At 45.7% G+C, this 18,993-nt stretch overlaps 1 protein-coding gene across 2 annotated transcripts in view; it reads right to left on the reverse strand.

Annotated features, from left to right (window-relative positions):
- SND1 (staphylococcal nuclease and tudor domain containing 1) overlaps positions 1-18,993 on the reverse strand; it is a 959,968-nt gene that overhangs the window by 879,777 nt on the left and 61,198 nt on the right. For both annotated transcript variants that reach the window (XM_075345399.1, XM_075345398.1), the window contains exon 5: positions 6,140-6,300. In XM_075345399.1, the coding sequence (XP_075201514.1) occupies positions 6,140-6,300 (161 nt within the window). The remainder of the gene's footprint in view (positions 1-6,139; positions 6,301-18,993) is intronic.

Consider the following 18,993-nt stretch of genomic DNA (forward strand, 5'->3'; position numbering starts at 1 on the left):
TAGATCTCAGGAGAATAATGAGCCGAGATCTCAATCTGTGCATGCGTCGCCACAAAGAGCCATTTTCCTGAAGACTGCCAAGAGAGTAATCTGCTCAAGTGCCGCCCACAGCAAAGACCACACAGGGGAGGTAGATAAAGACCACAAAGGCAGCGAAGGGGCAGGGGAAAAGCCAAAGACACTATCCACAGTCCCACCCCAATGTGCTGAAAACTTAGGAAAAGCAAATTTCTAATGATGATTAAATAGCAACCAGGCTGCGGATTTCTTCACTGAAGGCATCAATTGAATCAGAGTAACCCCGCCATTATGGCCATACCTTTATTTTAAACATACACAATCCAAATTTATTTAACTTAAGAATTATATTCTATTCATGTACACTTAATGGTTGGTACAAACATGGAATTTTTTCTTATGTTATTGTTTACATACTTTTAACCGCTTGCCAGTGAAGCCAGTTTTGACTTCCCCGACAGTATCCTTTTTCAAATCTGTGATAACAGAGTGGTAATAACTCTGGAATACTTTTACATAACTCAGTGATTCAGAGAAAGGTTTTCTCTGAGACGCTGTGCTTGGTTAGAGGTAAAAAGTAGATGAAAAAAAAATGTGCCTATATTTATTAAAATTTCTGAAATTTGTATTGAATGGTATGATTATCTGCTAAAACTCAAGTCACTATATAATATTTATAATATCCCATTTAAAATGAACATTTGAAAAATCATTTTGAAGTATTTAGGCATTTAGCAGGAATTTTCCATTTCTTTTAAGGAAACTTCCAAAACCCAGTTTACTGGGGAGTGATTCAATTTTGAAGTTATTTTAAAGGAACTTGCAAGTCACAAAATTCCCAAACAATACACCGTTTTACAAATGGCAACCATCAGAAGTTTTCAAAACTACATTCAGGGAATTTGTTAACCAGTTAGGTACTTCACAGGAATTAAAAAATGTTACCCAACAATTAAAAAGGGGGTTTTCCCATAAACAAACTTTATTATTATACAAAGATCTAGTAATTAAAATGAAGTTCCTCAAGTGGATAGCTTTAAAAAGAAAAAAAAAAATGTTCCTGTCCTGAGATAATCTTATATATGTGTCCCTTCTATGTACTGTGTAATGGCCGTGTCGGACTGTACAGTCATGGCCAAAAGTTTTGAGAATGACACCAAAATTATATTTTCACATGATCTGTTGCCCTCTGGTTTTTAATTGTGTTTGTCTGATGTTTACATCACATACAGAAATATAATTGCAATCATATTATGAGTACCAAAAGGTTATATTGACAGTTAGAATGAGTTAATGCAGCAAGTCAATATTTGCAGTGTTGACCCTTCTTCAGGACCTCTGCAATTCTCCCTGGCATGCTCTCAATCAACTTCTGGACCAAATCCTGACTGATGGCTGTCCAGTCTTGCATAAGCAATGCTTGCATTTTGCCAGAATTTGTTGGTTTTTGTTTGTCCACCCGTCTCTTGATGATTGCCCACAAGTTCTCAATGGGATTAAGATCTGGGGAGTTTCCAGGCCATGGACCCAAAATCTCTATGTTTTGTTCCATCATGCTGGAAAAGGCATTGTTGGGCGCCAAACTGCTCTTGGACAGTTGGGAGAAGTTGCTCTTGGAGGACATTCTGGTACCATTCTTTATTCATCGCTGTGTTTTTAAGCAAGACTGTGAGTGAGCCGATTCCCTTGGCTGAGAAGCAACCCCACACATGAATCGTTTCAGGATGCTTAACAGTTGGCATGAGACAAGAATGGTGGTAGCGCTCACCTCTTCTTCTCCTAATAAGCTGTTTTCCAGATGTCCCAGACAATCGAAAAGGGGATTCATGTGAGAAAGTGACTTTACCCCAGTCCTCAGCAGTCCACTCCCTGTACCTTTTGCAGAATATCAGTCGGTCCCTGATGTTTTTTCTGGAGAGAAGTGGCTTCTTTGCTGCCCTCCTTGAAACCAGGCCTTGCTCAAGCAGTCTCTGCCTCACAGTGCGTGCAGAAGCACTCACACCAGCCTGCTGCCATTGCTGAGCTAGCTTGGCACTGCTGGTAGTCCTATCCCACAGCTGAAACAGTTTTAAGATACTGTCCTGGCGTTTGCTGGTCCTTCTTGGGCCCCTGGAGCCTTTTTGGCAACAGTGGAAGCTCTCTCCTTGAAGTTCTTGATGATGCGATAGATTGTTGACTGAGGTGCAATCTTTGTAGCTGCGATACTCTTCCCCGTTAGGCCATTTTTGTGCAGAGCAATGATGGCTGCACGTGTTTCTTTAGAGATAACCATAGTTAACTGAAGAGAAACAATGATACCAAGCACCAGCCTCCTTTTAAAGTGTCCAGTGGTGTCATTCTTACTTAATCATGACTGATTGTTCCATTAACAGGTGTGAGTGTTGATGAGGACAGGGCTGGCGAACAATCACTAAAACAATGTTAGCTGCAATTTTTAAGGCAGGAATGCAATGATGTTGAAATGTGTTTTCGGGGTTAAAGTTCATTTTCTTAGCCAATATTGACTTTGCAAGTAATTGCTGTTAAGCTGATCACTCTTTATGACATTCTAGAATATGCAAATTGCCAGTTAGAAAACCTTAAGCAGTAGACTTTGTAAAAATTAATATTTGTAGCATTCTCAAAACTTTTGCCCATGACTATACAGGGACAGGTTCTGATCATACCACATCTCCTGGGTACAGGCGGTAGTATATAAGAAAAAAAGAAAAAAATTTTTACAAACATTACAGCACAGGATCACAAATAATTATGTGAGGTAGGAAGGGAAATGTTTCACCTAACCAAAAGAAATCAGATATGACCCCATATTGTAATTTCTTTATACTCCTTTGCATCCTCCCCTGCCCAGGATGTGTGTTATGATCAGGCCATGTCCCTGTACGGTCAGACATGGACATTGCTCAGTCCATTGCAGGGGTACATTAAAAAGAAAGGTCTCTGTGCTTTAATAATCTTATAAAAACACATTCAATTTTGGAACTTATTATTATTCCAAGAACTACTGAGTAGGGTTGAGCGGACCCGGACTGTAAAAGTCTAGATCTGTGCGGTTTCAAAGATGCCCCAATGCCAGACCCGGGCCTGGGATACCGGGTGTACGATCCAGATTCGGCACTCTGGAAATTAAAGGAAAAATAAAGAACACAAGAATTAAACGAGTGTTTCATACTTATGGAGACTCGGTGTCATGGCGGCAAACTGCTTCAGAGTCACGCATTCACTTCCTGTACTGCGAAATAGGCTCATCGCATACACAGCTTTCCGTGCTTTCACCGCCCACCGGCCATCCTGTCAGCTATGATTGGTTGCAGTCACACACGCTTCCAGACTGACAGCGTCTGCCTGCAGTCATTGCTTATCGCGGCTCAGTCATTGTCTGCACTCACAGCCAGCGGTCATGTTCTATGGCCGCTCACTGTGAGATGTAGCAGTGCTCGAAGCGGCGTGGGACCTCGTGTCGATTATGCCGGACCTGGAGGGGTGTGTTTGGGGTTAATAGAGTGGTGAAAGAGGGTGTGTTTTTGTATTTTATTCCAAATAAAAGGATTTTTTCTCTGTTTGTACTTCTTTACTTTCATTTACAGATTAGTGATGCAAGTATCTCAGACGCCTGTGCCATGACTAACCTAGGGTTTAGTAGCAGCTGTGTGCTGTCATTAACCCCTTATTACCCAGATTGCCACCGCACCAGGGAAATTTGGGAAGAGAGGGTAAAGCACCGAGATTGTCACATCTAATGGATGTGGCAATACAATACTGGGCGGCTGCGGGCTGAGAATACCAGCCCCCAGCTGGCTTTATCTTGGCTGGGTATAAAAATTGGGGGGGGACCACACGTCTGTTTTTTAAATTTATTTATTTAAATTAAAAAAAAAAAAAGAAAAAGCCGCATGCGTTTTCTTTTAGGCTGGAGTCACACTTGCGAGGGACTCGCGTAAGCCTCACGTCGTATCACCCGGCACAGCAGCACACTCTTCTGACAGGAGCGGGTCGGCTGCATGTGTTTCTATGTACCTGCACACTTATGTTCGGAGAGAGGCAGGCCGTGCCAGGTGATGTCATGACAAACTTGCACGTGAGACTCTGGGCTTATTTTGATACACCGCACAGAAAAAGCCAGACAGCTGGGTGCTGTAGCCGTGGGCTTTATCTGTGCTGGCATCAGAATATAGGGGACCCTGCGCCAATTGTTTTATTTATTCATTTATTTATTTTTATACCACCATACTGACCCCCAGACATTTGCACTGGTTTCCCCGCCCACCGGCCTTCATGGCGCCAGTGATTGGTTGCAGTCAGCTGACACTCAGGGTGGGGGCACATCTAACTGCACCCAATTACATGCGCCAGTGGGTGGGCAAAGCAGATGAGATTTAATTGTCAGCTTCGGAAGGGAATGCGTAACCCGGAAGCAGCTTGCCATCATGACAGCCTCAGTGAGTACACAGCACGCGCTCCTACCTTCCTATCTCTTCCACCAACGTTTTTAATCTCCGGATTCTGGTCCCCATAGACTTATATGGGTACCAGATTCCGGAGCGGATCAGTGTTTTATTTTTTTTTTGTTTGTTTTTTGTTTTTTAATTTAGCAGGGACCCGCCAGGTCCGTTTTTTTGCAACTTAGACCAGCTCTACTATTGATTAAAAAGAACTTTAAAATTATCCTTGTTTATAGGAAACCCCCTTTAAATCTTTATTTTGATAAGGATGACCTATAGAATTTTTTTCTAGATGTAAATTTGGCGGCTACAGATTGCAGACAGCATATTGCATTTGCAGAGCCCCTGAGAAGTTGAAATAGCTGAAAGTGAACTTATTTTGGAAACTACATCAATCAAGGATCTCATCGAGGAGTAAAGTGACCATTTTGAAACCACAGGTGGTTCACAAAGGTTTCTAACACCGAGTCATGAATTGATTACTCCAGTAAAATTTTGCTTTAGTCAGAATTTTTTTTTATAATTACAATGAGTAATAGGAGCCTCAAATTGTTTGTTACATACTTTCTTCTGACTACTACAAGCATAGGGAATAGTAAACTACTATTTGAGCACAATACTTAAATGTGAAGGGATGTAGCCCTATTTTGGAGTGCAGACTTTGCTGTAATAGATTGCAGACACCATGTCTTGGCAGAGTCCCTGAGGTGCCAGAATATTAGACATCCCCCACATAAATTTACCCATTTTACTAACTACAGTGCTCAATGAATTAATCGGGTGCAGTAATCATTTCAAACCCACAGTTGTTTCATAGAATTTTATAACATAGCTAAAAGCCTGACAGGTTATTTTTACTGTCAAGGTATAGAATTTCATATTTGTCTTTCAGGATTACCCTATATAGTTTTGCTTTTTAAACAGTGCACAGTAGAAAAACACCAACACAGTGTTACAGCATCTACCAGCTTGGTCTCTAGACTACATAGTACCTAGCGCCAAAAAGTTATGTTAATCAACCCATCAAGACAAATCGATGTTCGCCCTTAAAACGGCCTCAGAAGAATTAGGGTCCGGAATGCTATTAGTGCTTGCATTGGTTTTGCGAAGTCTTCCATACAAAGTTGAGATATTTGGGATCACAAATATAAGATTCAGCTGTGAATACACCACTTAACTGCTAGTATTCAATTCAGGGAATCATTTATCATTGCAAATAAAAATGAAAAGCTGACAAATTGATTCTTTTTTTTTCCATGAGTTTGAACATGTAGATGAACCTAAAGCTGGCTATACACATTAGAAGGATGTTGGACGATGCTTCAGCTGATTATTCTGTCGACCGATATCTTAGCCGACTTGCCAATACACAGGATCGCTTGTTCAGCAAACGTTCCTGTGCGCTTGGTAAGAAAACCACTGGCTCACATGTCAGCCGGCAGCTTATCTGAGGGAAAACAATTTGATCAGCATTCCGAAATTGGATGTAGATAACAGACATTTACCCCAAACAGTAGTTGGCCAGGACCCCCTACTCACTCATGAGACTGTTGGCCGAAACTGTCGAATAGTCTAATGCATAGTAGGATAGATCAGAAGGTGGTTTTCTTTACTTAAGGACCCCAAATTAATGCTGGTTTGAAAACTGGACAATGTGCATCAAGGAAAGTATTCCTTACCATTTACTGGTTTCTGATGTAAGGAGTCAACAAAATGTCTTGGGTTTTCAATTGTGTATTTTAAGTCTCGGATAGTATGAGAGCCAGTCCCCTCACTCCAAAGTCCTTTCTTGGAAGTTCTTGCTTGCTCTTCAATTTCTGCTAGCCTGCTTTGTTCAGGCCTGTGACAGAAAATGGAGGGGGGAAAAAAAGGCAAGTTTAATACCATTGAAAAGCCACAACAGATTGGCAGAAATATTTTTCTCTTTAGTTGTAAAGCTAAAACTACCCCACACCACCACGGAACAGAATGTGTATAATATAACAAACACAGCAGAAGTAAGCCTGAAAACAGAGGTATGAACCAGGCTCAGAAGGTGTTCAGCATTATCCAAGATTAACCCATGTTTTCCATATAAAAAGATCAAATGCCACAGAATATCACTAAAGAGGTCGCACTACCCTGAATAAAATTACGAAACGCGTTGGGGTGCGGTGACGTCTGGTCTGCTGAGGTCTCACCATGAGTAAGTAAACTATTTAATGTTAAAATGTCCACGTGTTTTTCACTGGGAGTTACTCTCCACATGTTTGGGCTCACTCTGCAGTTGCTTCTCATGGTGATTCCTCTGGCCTGACTGCCCCTATGTGTGCTCTGGGTTTTTATCTTTTTACCTGGCTCTATATTTAATCATGTGTAATCCCCTGGATCACTGTCTCTGGTGTGATTTTAACTGGATCTTTTGTACCTAATAAAGATTGTTTATACTTTTTGCATCTGACCCAGTTTGAAGTGTTTCCTTTTAACATCTGACACGGGGTATCTTTCCTCCCTCCTTGTTCTCTGGTTTAGTATAAAAGTTGTATGAGGGGTTAACTATCCCTAATATATAATGTGGAATTGGTCTGCATGTGTCCTATCCTGTTCTAGAATATCACTAAAGTGAGTACACAGCTTACATTTTTGTAAATTTTTATTATATCTTTTCATGGGACAACACTGAAGATATGACACTTTGATACAATGTAAAGTAGTCAGTGTACAACTTTTATAACAGTAAATTTTGTGGCCTCTAAATAACTCACACAGCCATTAATGCCTAAACTGCTGGTAACAAAAGTGACTACACCCTTAAGTGAAAATGACCAAATTCTGCTTCAAGTGTGAATATTTTGTGCAGCCATCATTATTTTAAAGCACAACCTTAACTCTCTTGGGCATGGAGTTCACTAGCGCATCACAGGGGCCGCTGGAATCCTCTGCCACTCCTCCACCACCTCCATTTGAGGATTCCCCACAGATACTCCATAAGATTTAGGTCTGGAGAAATGCTTGGCCAGTCCTGAACCTTTACCCTCAGATAGCTTACCAAAGCAGTGGTCGTCTTGGCTGTGTGTTTGAGGTCATTATGTTTGAATACTGCCCTGCGCCCAGTTTCTCAAGGAAGCTCAGTACATGTTGGCATTCATGGTTCCCTCAATGAACTGTAGCTGCCCACAGTGAGCAGCACTCATGCAGCCCTAAACCATGACACTCCCACCACCATGCTTTACTGTAGGTGAGACACACATGTCTTTGTACTCCTCACCTGGTTGCCGCCACACATGCTTGACATCAGCTAAACCAAATAAGTTTATCTTGGCCTCATTGGACAACGGGACAACTTACAATAATCCACGTCCTTAGTCTGCTGGTCTTCAGAAAACTATTTGCAAGCTGTCCTGTGTATCATCTTTAGAAGAGGCTTCCTTTTGGGCTGACAGCCATGCAGACCAATCTGATGTGTGGTGTATGGTCTGAGCACTGTACATTGTGTTTGCTAACTGTATTAGAAGGCTCATGGAGGTTTAGAAATCCCTTGAAAACCCTTGTACAAGTATGTTAGCTGAAAACAGTTTTGCTAATTAGAGAAGCTATAAAACTGACTTTTCTTTGAGCTAGTTGAGAATCTGGAGTATTACATTTGTTGGTTCCATTAAACTCTCAAAATGGCCAGAAAAATAACTTTCATGTGAAACTCGACATTCTATTCTTGTTCTTAGAAATGAAGGATATTCCATCCGAGAAATTGCCAAGAAACTGAAGATTTCCTACAATGGTGTGTACTACTCCTTTTAGAGGAGAGCACAATCTGGCTCTAACCAGAGTAGAAAGAGAAGAAGTGGAAGGCCCCGCTGCACAACTGAGCAACAAGACAAGTACGTTAGAGTCTCTAGTTTGAGAAATCAACGCCTCACAGGTCCTCAACTGGCAGCTTCATTAAATAGTACCCGCAAAACGTCAGTGTCAACATCTACAGTGAAAAGGCGACAACAGGATGCTAGCCTTCAGGGCAGAGTGGCAAAGAAATAGCCATATCTGAGACTGGCTAATAAAAGGAAAAGATTAATATGGGCAAAAGAACACAGACGACTGGCTAATAAAAGGAAAAGATTAATATGGGCAAAAGAACACAGACATTGGACAGAGGAAGAGTGGAAAAAAAGTGTTATGGAGAGATGAATCGAAGTTTGAGGTGTTTGGATCACACAGAAGAAAAATTGAGAGACACAGAACAGTTGAAAAGATGCTGGAAGAGTGCCTGACGCCATCTGTCATGCATGGTGGAGGTAATGTGATGGTCTGGGGTTGCTATGGTGCTGGTAAAGTGGGAGATTTGTACAAGGTGAAAGGGATACAGAATGCTATCCCTCCATTTTGCAATTTCATGCCTTACCCTGTGGACAGCGCTTGATTGGAGCCAATTTCATCCCACAACAGGACAATGACTCAAGCACACCTCCAACTTATGCATTAACTATTTAGGGAAGATGCAGGCAGCTGGTATTCTATCTGTAATGGAGTGGCCAGCCCAGTCACCAGATCTCAACCCTATTGAGCTGCTGTGGGAGCAGCTTGACCGTATGGTACGCAAAAAGTGCCCATCAAGCCAATCCAACTTGTGGGAGGGTCTTCTGGGAGCATGGGGGGAAATATCTCCTGATTACCTCAGCAAATTAACAGCTAGAATACCAAAGGTCTGCAAAGCTGTAATTGCTGCAAAGGAGCATTCTGTGATGAAAGCAAAGTTGAAAGGAAAAAATTATTTCAAGTAAAAATTATTATTTCTAACCTAGCCAATGTCTGGACTATATTTTTTTTATTCATTATGCAACTCATTTGATAAAAGTATGATTTTGTTGTCGAAAAGACAAAATTGTCTGGGTGTCCCCAAACTTTTGAACTGTGGTGTAAATATTTTAATTTATATATTTTTAAATAAAACGATAAAAAAACCTGATTAAAGCAATAGTTCTGATGAGACATTATCTTAAATATCCCACTCACGTGAAAGGAGAGTTCTGCAGACAGAGAGAGAGAGAGAGAAAAAAAAACAAAAAAGGATTCCCACACCGGAGAGATTAAATCATATGAAGACAATTAGATAATTGCATTAGTCTGCTAACTGAACCGCTACCCTCATTTAAACCACTCTTGGAGCAACATGTCTACTTATTAATACCAAGTTAAAAATCTTGCAAGTACATCTCAATGACACATCTATACTGACAAAGTATATTCTGATTTGCCAAAGGCAAAAAGCTTTCAATAAGCTGAATGACAGTTCCGGAGGGGTTAATAAGATCTAATTAGTAACAATTGTAAGACTGTGCCCTTTATGAGCTGTACTGCCCATTCCTGTGAAATGTTGAATATGCAATTCTTATCATAGAACAAAGCTATACAAATACCACTAACCAATTGGGATCATATATGATCAATGATGGCGCTGTGGATAAGCACATAATGAGGAACAAGATGCTTAATAGATTATTTCACAAGCTCCTGGGGGACTGGGATACATCTACATACCACTGCGGTATTGTAGACTATAGGCCAGACAGAAATGAGGCCTCTAAGCTAACCTTACACAAAAGATCAAAGCCATCCACTGACAAAGAAAAAAAAAAACCAGACTACAATTTTACAGGATTGGTACCATTTCACCATATGCATGTGCAGACAAAGCCTTTACAAACTGCAGGATGGTGTTTGATATGACAGATTGTATTTCCATAACATTAGTAAGATGTAGTCACATCTTTAGGCCACGTTCACTAGATACATGGAAGGAAAAAACTAAACATCCTGAAAATCATGTTGTATAAAGATCTAACCAGCAGATGTCCCCATTTGCACGTAAGTGTATGCTGTAAGGTCAGAAATATGGAGCAATCTAGAAAACAATGAATATTAGGCTACATTTCTAATATCTTTTAATGTTGCAGAATTTCTGCACCGTTTCTTCACCTATTTAAAATTCAAATTTACTTGCGTTTTTATTGTGTTTTTTTTAAACTGCTCTTTTCATCTCTTGTTGGGATGTCATGCTTTAAATAAAGCGGGTTTGTTTTTGATACTTCCTGATATTGGGTTTCCATGAAAATAAGACCTCCCAGGAGTTTTCAGGGAAGCTTTAATATAAGCCCTCCCCTGAAAATAAGACCTACCCATGGTCAATAATGAAGTGTCATGCAGCGGTGAAAAAGTTAAAGACACTGCAGGACACTTCATTATAGACAGCGGGCACCCCCAGAAGAGAGAAGACCGAAGAAAGAAGACCCCCGATCATACTTACCAGACGCCGACCAGGAGCAGGTGAGCGCAGCAAGGTCCTGCAGCGGAACACACACGCGCACACACAAAACAGATCGCATCCACACACTCACCACATCCAGCGATATCGCGCTGTGTGTGTAGGCGTGTGAGTGTAGGCGTGTGTGTGTGTAGGTGTGTGTGTGTATGCGATTGGATTAGTGATTGTCGGCAGGAGGCAGAGGAGGATGGCGTGCAGCACAACTGCTGGGTCCGCCCACCGGAGAGCACAGGGAGAAGTGGTGTGTGTGTGTGTGTGTGTGTGTGTGTGTGTATGTATATGTATGTGTGTGTATATGTATGTATGTACAGTGCCTACAAGTAGTATTCAACCCCCTGCAGATTTAGCAGGTTTGATAAGATGCAAATAAGTTAGAGCCTGCAAACTTCAAACAAGAGCAGGATTAACAGATGCATAAATCTTACAAACCAACAAGTTATGTTGCTCAGTTAAATTTTAATAAATTTTCAACATAAAAGTGTGGGTCAATTATTATTCAACCCCTAGGTTTAATATTTTGTGGAATAACCCTTGTTTGCAATTACAGCTAATAATCGTCTTTTATAAGACCTGATCAGGCCGGCACAGGTCTCTGGAGTTATCTTGGCCCACTCCTCCATGCAGATCTTCTCCAAGTTATCTAGGTTCTTTGGGTGTCTCATGTGGACTTTAATCTTGAGCTCCTTCCACAAGTTTTCAATTGGGTTAAGGTCAGGAGACTGACTAGTCCACTGCAACACCTTGATTTTTTCCCTCTTGAACCAGGCCTTGGTTTTCTTGGCTGTGTGCTTTGGGTCGTTGTCTTCTTGGAAGATGAAATGACGACCCATCTTAAGATCCTTGATGGAGGAGCGGAGGTTCTTGGCCAAAATCTCCAGGTAGGCCGTGCTATCCATCTTCCCATGGATGCGGACCAGATGGCCAGGCCCCTTGGCTGAGAAACAGCCCCACAGCATGATGCTGCCACCACCATGCTTGACTGTAGGGATGGTATTCTTGGGGTCGTATGCAGTGCCATCCAGTCTCCAAACGTCACGTGTGTGGTTGGCACCAAAGATCTCGATCTTGGTCTCATCAGACCAGAGAACCTTGAACCAGTCTGTCTCAGAGTCCTCCAAGTGACCATGAGCAAACTGTAGACGAGCCTTGACATGACGCTTTGAAAGTAAAGGTACTTTACGGGCTCGTCTAGAACGGAGACCATTGCGGTGGAGTACGTTACTTATGGTATTGACTGAAACCAATGTCCCCACTTCCATGAGATCTTCCCGGAGCTCCTTCCTTGTTGGCCTTGGGTTAGCCTTGACTCTTCGGACAAGCCTGGCCTCGGCACGGGAGGAAACTTTCAAAGGCTGTCCAGGCCGTGGAAGGCTAACAGTAGTTCCATAAGCCTTCCACTTCCGGATGATGCTCCCAACAGTGGAGACAGGTAGGCCCAACTCCTTGGAAAGGGTTTTGTACCCCTTGCCAGCCTTGTGACCCTCCACGATCTTGTCTCTGATGGCCTTGGAATGCTCCTTTGTCTTTCCCATGTTGACCATGTATGAGTGCTGTTCACAAGTTTGGGGAGGGTCTTAATTAGTCAGAAAAGGCTGGAAAAAGAGATAATTAATCCAAACATGTTAAGCTCATTGTTCTTTGTGCCTGAAGAAGGGAATTTTGTTTACTTACCGTAAATTCCTTTTCTTCTAGCTCTAATTGGGAGACCCAGACAATTGGGGTGTATAGGCTATGCCTCCGGAGGCCGCACAAAGTACTACACTTAAAAGTGTTAGGCCCCTCCCCTTCTGCCTATACACCCCCCGTGCTCCCACGGGCTCCTCAGTTTTGGTGCAAAAGCAAGAAGGAGGGAAAATAATTATAAACTGGTTTAAAGTAACTTCAATCCGAAGGAAACTCGGAGAACTGAAACCATTCAACATGAACAACATGTGTACACAAAAAAACAGGGGCGGGTGCTGGGTCTCCCAATTAGAGCTAGAAGAAAAGGAATTTACGGTAAGTAAACAAAATTCCCTTCTTCTTTTTCGCTCTATTGGGAGACCCAGACAATTGGGACGTCCAAAAGCAGTCCCTGGGTGGGTAAAATAATACCTCGTAAGAGAGCCGTAAAACGGCCCTTTCCTACAGGTGGGCAACCGCCGCCTGAAGGACTCGTCTACCTAAGCTGGCATCCGCCGCAGCATAGGTATGCACCTGATAGTGCTTCGTGAAAGTGTGCAGGCTCGACCAGGTAGCCGCCTGACACACCTGTTGAGCCGTAGCCTGGTGCCTCAAAGCCCAGGACGCTCCCACGGCTCTGGTAGAATGGGCCTTCAGCCCTGAGGGAACCGGAAGCCCAGCCGAACGGTAAGCTTCGATAATTGGCTCCTTGATCCACCGAGCCAGGGTTGATTTGGAAGCCTGTGATCCTTTACGCTGGCCAGCGACAAGGACAAAGAGTGCATCCGAGCGGCGCAGGGGCGCCGTACGAGAAATGTAGAGTCTGAGTGCTCTCACCAGATCTAACAAGTGCAAATCCTTTTCACATTGGTGAACTGGATGAGGATAAAAAGAGGGTAAGGAAATATCCTGATTGAGATGAAAAGGTGGATACCACCTTAGGGAGAAATTCCGGAACCGGACGTAGAACCACCTTGTCCTGGTGAAAAACCAGAAAAGGGGCTTTGCACGACAACGCTGCTAGCTCAGACACTCTCCGAAAAGAAGTGACTGCTACTAGAAAAACCACTTTCTGCGAAAGTCGTGAGAGGGAGATATCTCTCATTGGCTCGAATGGTGGTTTCTGAAGAACCATCAGCACCCTGTTTAGATTCCAGGGTTCTAACGGCCGCTTGTAAGGTGGAACGATGTGACAAACTCCCTGCAGGAACGTGCGTACCTGTGGAAGTCTAGCTAGGCGCTTCTGGAAAAACACAGAGAGCGCTGAAACTTGTCCCTTAAGGGAACCGAGCGACAAACCCTTTTCCAGTCCAGATTGAAGGAAGGACAGAAAAGTAGGTAATGCAAATGGCCAGGGAGAAAAACCCTGAGCAGAGCACCACGACAGGAAAATTTTCCACGTCCTGTGATAAATCTTGGCGGACGTTGGTTTCCTAGCCTGTCTCATAGTGGCAATGACTTCTTGAGATAACCCTGAAGACGCTAGGATCCAGGACTCAATGGCCACACAGTCAGGTTGAGGGCCGCAGAATTCAGATGGAAAAACGGCCCTTGAGACAGCAAGTCTGGTCGGTCTGGTAGTGCCCACGGTTGGCCGACCGTGAGATGCCACAGATCCGGGTACCACGACCTTATCGGCCAGTCTGGAGCGACGAGGATGGCGCGGCGGCAGTCGGCCCTGATCTTGCGTAACACTCTGGGCAACAGTGCCAGCGGAGGAAACACATAAGGGAGCTGAAACTGCGACCAATCCTGAACTAAAGCGTCTGCCGCCAGAGCTCTGGGATCTTGAGACCGTGCCATGAACGTTGGTACCTTGTTGTTGTGCCGGGACGCCATGAGGTCGACGTCCGGCACCCCCCAGCGGCAACAGATCTCCTGAAACACGTCCGGGTGAAGGGACCATTCCCCTGCGTCCATGCCCTGGCGACTGAGATAATCTGCTTCCCAGTTTTCCACGCCTGGGATGTGAACTGCGGATATGGTGGAGGCCGTGGCTTCCACCCACATCAAAATCCGCCGGACTTCCTGGAAGGCTTGTCGACTGCGTGTGCCGCCTTGGTGGTTGATGTATGCCACCGCTGTAGAATTGTCCGACTGAATTCGGATCTGCTTGCCTTCCAGCCACTGCTGGAACGCTTTCAGGGCAAGATACACTGCCCGAATTTCCAGAACATTGATCTGAAGCGAGGACTCTTGCCGGGACCACGTACCCTGAGTCCTGTGGTGGAGAAAAACCGCTCCCCACCCTGACAGACTTGCGTCCGTCGTGACTACTTCCCAGGATAGAGGACGCAGGTGAAACTGCGCGAAAGGGACTGCTTCCATTGCTGCCACCATCTTCCCCAGGAAGTGCATGAGGCGCCTCAAGGGGTGTGACTGGCCTTGAAGGAGAGATTGTACCCCTGTCTGTAGTGACCGCTGCTTGATCCGCGGAAGCTTCACTATCGCTGAGAGGGTATGAAACTCCATGCCAAGGTATGTGAGCGATTGGGTCGGTGTCAGATTTGACTTTGGAAAATTGATGATCCACCCGAAACTCTGGAGAGTCTCCAGGGTAGCGTCGAGGCTGTGTTGGCATGCCTCTTGAGAGGGTGCCTTGATCAACAGATCGTCCAAGTACGGGATCACCGAGTGACCCTGAGAATGGAGGACCGCTACTACAGTAGCCATAACCTTGGTGAAAACCCGTGGGGCTGTTGCCAGGCCGAATGGCAGTGCCACGAACTGCAGGTGTTCGTTTCCTATGGCGAAGCGCAAGAAGCGCTGGTGCTCTGGGGCAATCGGAACGTGGAGATAAGCATCTTTGATATCGATCGATGCAAGGAAATCTCCCTGGGACATTGAGGCGATGACGGAACGGAGGGATTCCATCCGGAACCGCCTGGTCTTTACGTGTTTGTTGAGAAGTTTCAGGTCCAGGACAGGACGGAAGGACCCGTCCTTCTTTGGGACCACAAACAAGTTGGAGTAAAAACCGTGGGCCTGTTGCTGAAGAGGAACAGGGACCACCACTCCTTCTGCCTTCAGGGTGCCCAGCGCCTGCCGAAGAGCCTCGGCTCGCTCGGGAGGCGGAGAGGACCGGAAGAATCGAGTCGGGGGACGAGAGATGAACTCTATCTTGTAACCGTGAGAGAGAATGTCTCTCACCCAGCGGTCTTTTATTTGTGGCAGCCAGGTGTCGCAAAAGCGGGAGAGCCTGCCACCGACCGAGGATGCTACTAGAGGAGGTAGAAAGTCATGAGGCAGCCGCTTTGTTAGCGGTGCTCCCAATGGCCTTTTTAGGACGTGATTTAGACCGCCATGCATCAGAGTTCCTTTGTTCTTTCTGAGACCTTGTGGACGAGGAGAATTGGGACCTGCCCGCGCCCCGAAAGGACCGAAAACCCGACTGCCCTCTCCTCTGTTGGGAGAGGTTCTGCTTGGGCTGGGGTAAGGATGTATCCTTTCCCTTGGATTGTTTGATGATTTCATCCAGGCGCTCGCCAAAGAGCCTGTCGCCAGAAATTGGCAAACCGGTTAAACGCTTTTTGGAAGCGGAATCTGCCTTCCACTCCCGTAGCCACAAGGCCCTGCGGACTACTACCGAATTGGCGGTCGCAACTGCCGTACGGCTCACAGAGTCCAGGACAGCATTCATAGCGCAAGACGCAATTGCCGAGGTCTGGGAGGTAATGGAAGCCACTTGTGGCGCGGCCGCTTCAATTTTCGCTTGACCTGCTGATATAGCTTGTAGCGCCCATACGGCTGCGAATGCTGGGGCAAAAGAAGCTCCGATAGCTTCATAGATGGATTTCATCCAGAGCTCCATCTGCCTGTCAGTGGCATCTTTAAGCGAGGCCCCATCTTCCACTGCAAGTATGGATCTAGCCGCCAGTCTGGAGATTGGAGGATCCACTTTGGGACATTGAATCCAACCTTAAACCACTTCCGGGGGAAAAGGATAACGTGTATCCTTAAGGCGCTTAGAGAAACGCTTATCCGGACAAGCATGGTGATTCTGGATTGCCTCTCTGAAATCAGAGTGGTCTAGAAACATACTCTGTGTACGCTTGGGGAACCTGAAGCGAAATTTCTCCTGCTGAGAAACAGACTCCTCCGCCGGAGGGGCTGAGGGAAGAATATCCAGCAACTGATGAATGGATGCAATAAGATCATTCACTATGGCGTCCTCGTCTGGAGAATTAAGATTGAGAGCGCTCCCAGGATCAGAATCCTGATCAGCTGTTTCCGCATCATCAACCAGAGAATCCCCCCGCTGAGACCCTAAACAATATGATGTCGAGGGAAATTCTAAGCGGGCCCGCTTAGACGATCTGGGGCTAGGTTCTAAGTCCGAACCCTCCGTCTGGGATGTATGAAATACCCCGTGAGGACATTGTTGGTCCAACTGAGGGGGGTCAGGGAACAATGATTCAACAGAGTCCCTTTGCTGAGATACCGGTCTGGACTGCAAGGCTTCTAGTATCTTAGCCATAGTCTCAGAGAGTTGATCCTTAAAGGCTGCAAACTCAGTCCCCGTCACCTGGACAGTGTCAACAGGTGGCTCCCCCTGGGCCCCTCTTAGCAGAGGATCCGGCTGAGGAAGTGTCACAGGGGTCGAACACTGTACACAATGAGGGTCAGTGGAACCTGCCGGTAGCTGGGTCTTACATGCGGCGCAGGCAACATAATAAGCCTGTGTTTTGGCACCCCTGCCGTTTATGGGCGCCATGCTATAGTTTTCCCTGAGTAACACAATAGGGTATATAGCCAGAATGCACTGTGCTCATACAGTGTAAATTATATACAGTACACAAATAATGTACCAATACAATACAGCACCATGGGGCTAGCACCACATGTGCTGCTTACCAGCCGCCTAAGCGGTTGTGAGGCCACCAGAGACCGTGTCTGGGTCTCCCATGAATATGTCCCTCTCTGCAGCGTCGGTGGAGCTGACAGGAATGGCTGCGGCGTCCTGACGAGCTGAGGAAGCTGTGGGCGTGGCCTAGAAAGAGCGCGAAACGGGCGCTCATACTGTGCACAGTGAGGGGAGTGGAGCATGTAAATCATACTCCAGCCCTCATTGCTGCTCGCTCCGTGCAGCGTCCCGCCCTTCCCCTGCCTGTCAGGGCTGAGGGCGGGAGAAAAAAAAGGGAAACTAGGCCGCAATGAAGCCGGGGACTGTAGTAATAAACGCGGCCGCCGTAAAAGCGCGGTCGCGTGAAAGTCCCCGGCGAACTACAAGTCCCAGCCGCGCCGCAGTGTCCCGTGGCAACGGCGGTCAGTGCGGTAGCCCTTACATATAAACACACTCAGCGACGCTGAGTGTGTAATGGCACATATAGACCCGGTCAGCGCCGCGGTCCCCGGTGCACTAGCACACCCAGCAAAGCTGAGGTGATGCCGTGCGCGGTCCCCATAGGGATACAGAGTACCTTTAAGATGCAGGGCCATGTCCCTGAACGGTATCGGCTCCTATCCATCAGGCTCCACAGGAGTTGTGGATGAAGCCCGGTCTCAGTGCCTGGAGACCGATAAGATCCCACTTCACCCAGAGCCCTAAGGGGGATGGGGAAGGAAAAACAGCATGTGGGCTCCAGCCTCCGTACCCGCAATGGATACCTCAACCTTAACAACACCGCCGACAAAAGTGGGGTGAGAAGGGAGCATGCTGGGGGCCCTATATGGGCCCACTTTTCTTCCATCCGACCTAGTCAGCAGCTGCTGCTGACTAATCTGTGGAGCTGTGCTGTGCGTGTCTGACCTCCTTCGCACAAAGCAAAAACTGAGGAGCCCGTGGGAGCACGGGGGGTGTATAGGCAGAAGGGGAGGGGCCTAACACTTTTAAGTGTAGTACTTTGTGCGGCCTCCGGAGGCATAGCCTATACACCCCAATTGTCTGGGTCTCCCAATAGAGCGAAAAAGAAATACTTCTTAATACTTTAGGGGAACCAAACAAAATTCTGGTGGTTTGAGGGGTTGAATAATAAAATGACCCTCTGAATAAACTTCTCAATTAAAAAAAAAAAAAAAAAAAATTCTTTTTTGCTGCAGTGCATTTCTCACTTCCAGGCTGATCTACAGTCCAAATGTCACAATGCCAAGTTCATTCCGAATGTGTAAACCTGCTAAATCTGCAGGGGGTTGAATACTACTTGTAGGCACTGTATGTATGTATGTATGACTGTGTGACTGTGTGACTGTGTTCTGATGTGTGAGTGTCGGACAGACGCAGGGGAGCACAGCTGCAGGGAGATCATAGGGAGAACTGATGTGGTGAGTGAGTGAGTGAGATCTGATGTCAGCCAGACGCAGGGGAGGCATGCAGCCTACCTGCTTGGAGATCACAGGAGGATCTGGGAGCCATACAGACACCCAGGGCTACCTGCTGGGAGATCACAGGAGGATCTGGGAGCTATACAGACGCCCGGGGCTACCTGCTGGGAGATCACAGGAGGATCTGGGAGCCATACAGACACCCGGGGCTGGTAAGTATGACGATCCTGGGATGGGGGGGGGGGGGGGGGGACCTGCTTTTTGTGGGGGGTAAACTTACCCCCAAACATGTCTCCTCGAGAATAAAGGGTGCTT

The sequence above is a fragment of the Anomaloglossus baeobatrachus genome, chromosome 4, assembly GCF_048569485.1.
Source record: "Anomaloglossus baeobatrachus isolate aAnoBae1 chromosome 4, aAnoBae1.hap1, whole genome shotgun sequence".
Taxonomy (NCBI): Eukaryota; Metazoa; Chordata; class Amphibia; order Anura; family Aromobatidae; genus Anomaloglossus; species Anomaloglossus baeobatrachus.